The sequence below is a fragment of the Equus asinus genome, chromosome 8, assembly GCF_041296235.1.
Source record: "Equus asinus isolate D_3611 breed Donkey chromosome 8, EquAss-T2T_v2, whole genome shotgun sequence".
NCBI classification, from domain to species: domain Eukaryota; kingdom Metazoa; phylum Chordata; class Mammalia; order Perissodactyla; family Equidae; genus Equus; species Equus asinus.
In genome coordinates this window covers 36,687,226-36,692,161 of record NC_091797.1, presented here as the reverse complement: position 1 = coordinate 36,692,161, position 4,936 = coordinate 36,687,226, and the positions used below count along the sequence as shown (strand labels likewise).

Here is a 4,936-nt window from a genome sequence, read left to right as displayed (position 1 = left end):
TATTTCAGTTTCTGAATAGACTGCATCATTTTCACCACCAATAGTCTAGTTTTTTTCTGTTACCATACATGTGTGCTCCTTTATCCTTTTCACACTCACCCCACTGTCTCCTCTGCTGGTAACCATTAATCTATTTTCCTTATCTATGTGTTTCTTTATCTTCTACGTATGAATGAAATCATACCGTATTTGTCTTTCTTGGTCTGACTTATTTCGCTTAACATAATACCCTCAAGGCCCATATACGTTGTTTTAAATGATGCAATTTTGTCTTTTTTATGGCTGAGTAGTATTCCATTGTATATATATATACCACATCTTATTTATCCATTCATCCATTGGTGGTCACTTGGGTTGCTTCCATCTCTTGACTATTGTGAATAATGCTGCAATGAACATAGGTATACATACATCTCTGAGTTGTTGATTTCATGTCCTTTTTGATAAATACCCAGGTGTGGGATAGCTGGATCATATGGTGTTTCTATTTTTAATTTTTCGAGAAATCTCCATACTGTTTTCCAAAGTGGCTGCACCAATTTGCCTTCCCGTCAGTGGTGTATGATGGTTCCCCTTTCACCACGTCCTCTCCAACACTCGTTATTTCTTGTCTTGTTAATTATAGCAATTCTGACTGGTATAAGGGGATATCTCATTGTAGTTTTGATTTAATCCATTGTGAGTTAATTTTTGTATATGATGTAAGTTAATGGTCTATTTTCATTCTTTTCCATGTGGTTGTCCAGTTTTCCATACACTACTAATGGAAGAGACTTTCTTTTCTGCATTGTATTTTCCTGGTTTGTTTGTCAAAGATTTGCTGTCCACGGCACGAGTTTTTTAAGGTGTACAACACCGTGATTTAAAAGATGTATACATTGTAAAATTAACTCAACCAAGTTAATTAAGACATTCATCACCTCAGTTACCATATAACTAAAAAATATTTTGAACTTCTTATGGGTGAGGAAACACAACTAAAATTAGCAATAAGTCGTATAAAGCACTTCAACAATGCATATATGTCACATATATAAGGGATTTTCTGTCCTTTTTACTCACATGAAAACAAACAAAAACAAAAGAAAATTCTAATATAAAGATATATTTATTTATTTTCCTTACCACTCTAGCTCAGATACACATTGATATATTTGGTAAACCTCCAGAGTTCTATAAATCACACTTCTCTGACTATACAAAGTCCCTCTACATAAACAGTTAGCTAGAAAAATCCCTATCAAGTTATTAATAATAATTAGGACTTTAACTTTTCTAACAATGAATGTGGTATGTAAGAGAGAGAGTATAAGAAAGAGACATTAAGAGGGATTCAAAAAAAGAAAGAGAGAGACAGAGAAAGAAACTGAAAACAAGAAGGAAAACCAGAAGCCTTGGGTATTCATGATGACTAAATATCTATGTAGATAAATAAGCTCACTGGAAAAGAAAAAAAAGCTGAGCTTATCATTCAGTATAGGTACACAGAACCACTAAATAAATGTCAAAAATTTAATTGTGTGTATGTGTGTGTAAAGATACATCCAGTGTATCTAAGAATTATTCAAAGACCAAAATAAATATTTGAGAATTTTTCATTATTCTTAATAGTCATAATTATTTTTATATCACTAATATCACGTGGGCTAGTATACTCAGACTGATATGTTTGTGATAATAGTATCATATATCAAATAGAATATTGCTTCTACTTTAGACAAACACTTTCTATTCGTCCTCAGTTTTATCTCCAATTATCTACTATAATAACTTCTTCACCTGCCATATTCTGCCTCACTTGCTGATTGTTTACATTCCTATCTAATTCTTCTCCCTAAAGTATAAACTCTTCAATGGTGAACACTGTTTTACTTGTTATTTCTCTTATTACCATAAAAATTGAATTGATTCATGACCAGAGAAGATAAATTGTCACCAATGAAGTTGTCTTTGATACTAAAGTCAATATACTAATTTCAAGATTATGTCTTAAAAATACAGAGTTCTGGGCACAAAAAGAATTAGTTAATAGGAAGGAAAACTCAGTTCAAACCATCCCTTTTATGAGAAAAGCAAATTTAAACCTATATCACACCCTTGTTATGTTCATAGGCTAAGTTTTTACATACTATAAATATTTCTTGGCGATAACATAGATAAATAAAAACTGATAATCATCTTTGGTGCTTCTCACCTTCATGTCACACAGCAAGGTATCAGCAAATATTGGAAGTTCTGTGTTCAATATACCTCCAGAATTTAACTACTTCTCTTAGCTTCACTACTGTCATCCTGGTCTAAGCTTCCAACAATTCTCATTCAAAAGATTATAAGGAAATGCTAACTGATTCCATCCTTGCTCCCTTACTCTCTATTCTCAACATAGCCTTTATTGTGACTCACCACAGAAATCATTTCAAGTCAGTTCTTTGCTCAAATGCCCCAATATCATGCTATGTCACCTAGAGTAAATGCTGAAATATTTCAGATGGCAGGCATAATGTCCATTTCTTGCCATTCTCTCCATTACTCACAGAGTTCCAGGCACATTGGTCATCTTGTGTTTCCTCACACACAAGAAAGACACTCTGTCCCAATGCTCTTTCACTTGATGTTGTTTCCATATAGAATATTATATCCTCAGATACTTGCATGACTCACTCCCTCATTTCCTTCTGCTTCTGTCCAAATGTGACTTTTTCGGAGAAGACTTTGTTAAATCAAACACACACAAAAGTGCCCAGCATAGCTTCTTCCTTACCTTCCATAATTTGCATTACCTTATGACAAAGCCCTGCATTTATTTATTCATATTTTATTGTCTGCCCCCTGAATTAAAACAAGATCCATGACCTCACGGATCTTTTTCACTGCTGTATCCTCTGCAAGTTGAACACTGCTTGCTCAAAAAATACTTCGAATGAATGAATGACTAAAGGAAGAGTAATTGTAATCATATACGTGAAGAACATAGTTACCAATGGTACAAATTTCGGGAAAGAAATTCAAGAAATGTATCAATTTATCATGTATTAGAATATGAATACCATAAAGATCAGTGCAGTTTCCATTTGTTTTAACGATGCCACTTATTTTCTTTAGGCAAACAGCTTCTTCCCAAAGACTTTCTTCAGAGCCAACATCACTTCCTTATTCCTAAGGGTATATATCAGTGGATTCATTACTGGAGTGACAGTAGTGTGTATGACAGCCACAAACCGACTCTGTTTTACAGAGGTGGCAGAGGTAGGGGTTATGTAGGTGAGCCCCACAGTTCCATAAAAGAGAGATACCACCATGAAATGAGAGGCACAAGTGGACAGAGCTTTGTGGAGCACACTGCAGTTCCGGTTCTTGAACAGAAGAAAGCTGATAATATAGCAGTAGGAGAGCAGGGTGAGAAAGCATGCTGCCATTGCTAAGCTGCCAGTGACAATATAGATGAGCCACTGATTGAGCCGTATATCCCCACAAGCCAATTCTAAAAGGGGCTTGACATCACAGAAGAAGTAGTTGAGTTTTTGAGAGTGGCAAAAGTTCAGGCGTGCAGTCATGACAGAATGCATCAGAGCATAAAAGAAACTGGTGAACCAGGTCACAGCTGCCAAGAGAATACACAGCTGGGGGTTCATGATGACAGAGTAACGAAGTGGGTAGCAGATGGCCACGAATCGGTCAAAGCCCATCATGGCCAGCAAGATGGATTCAGTGCAGCCCAGAAAGTGGAAGAAGTGTATCTGAGTGATGCATCCTAGGAAAGATATGGCTTTATGGGTGGAGAGGAGGTTTGACATTAGTTTGGGCAGTGTCACTGAAGAATAGCAGATATCCAGACAAGAAAGATTTCCCAGGAAAAAATACATAGGGGAGTGGAGTCTTGGCTCTAAAATGATGATCAATAGTATAGCCCCATTTCCCAACAGGTTTATTATGTATAGAATGGAGAAAATCATGAATATTACAGGTTGAAGTCCCTGAATGGAGATAAGACCCAGCAAAAGAAACTCATTCACTGTCGTGTAATTCTCCATTACTTTAAGAAGGAAAGATAACAGTGACAATTAGCAAATATTTTCCAGTGCACTGTATTGGTTAAGTGAAGCAAGTTTATCATCTGGAAGAGCATAAGGATGATTCAATGAACAGAATGACTAGGAATGCTAAAGCTGACTTCATCTGCAACATAAGGAAAACAGAAATATATGACGCCCTCTGAGCCATTGTGGAATATGTGATACATAGTACTAGTAAAGATACTAAGAATGCTGAGTTAAACCTAAAAAGAAGCTAATAAATAATAAAAGCTGATAGTCAAAGAAGACATAAAAGTAATAGAACAGAACTCAATTCTAGCTGCATCTATGGCATTAAAATTAGTATATCTAATTTTAGTCTGTCAGAGATGCATCCATAAAATTTGAAAACACTTTTTTAAGTGGAAGGCGTAAGTACACATTAATTCTGGGTACTGATAGGAACATGGCAGTAGCCTAGATCCAAATTTCCTAACTTGTCCTAAAACAAACAAATAAACACACAAATTAAAAAACAAAGGGGAAAAAAGGAGAATGAAATTCCCCAGAATCTAAACCTTGATGGAACTAGAAAACCTTTTTAAAAATCCAAAAACTTCAAATAATGTGTAGGCAGAGGGAAGACAAATGAGTAGAATCCGTGTCAGCAGTCACAAGAGTGCATCAGAGCAGCATGGCCATGTTTACAAGAAGGAAGAACCCAAAGCACTGACCAGTTGAAATAACATTTAAAAAATGGTAAAATAAACAAAACAGCTCTTTACATACTTAGTTACTTGCACAAAAAAATTCATACACACACTATATACACACATATTCAACTATATCTACATTAAACACAAAAGGAATGATTAAACAGATCAAGAAATTCAAAGCTTTTTAGCTAATGACTTGTGCCATAA

General features: G+C 35.3%; 1 protein-coding gene across 1 annotated transcript; it reads right to left on the bottom strand.

Annotated features, from left to right (window-relative positions):
• Positions 1-3,098: 3,098 nt before the first annotated feature.
• On the bottom strand, positions 3,099-4,031 carry LOC106843474 (olfactory receptor 12D3-like). Its single transcript, XM_014860505.1, has one exon. It carries the CDS (start codon positions 4,029-4,031, stop codon positions 3,099-3,101), a length of 933 nt encoding a protein of 310 aa, XP_014715991.1.
• Between the last annotated feature and the right edge of the window lie 905 nt (positions 4,032-4,936).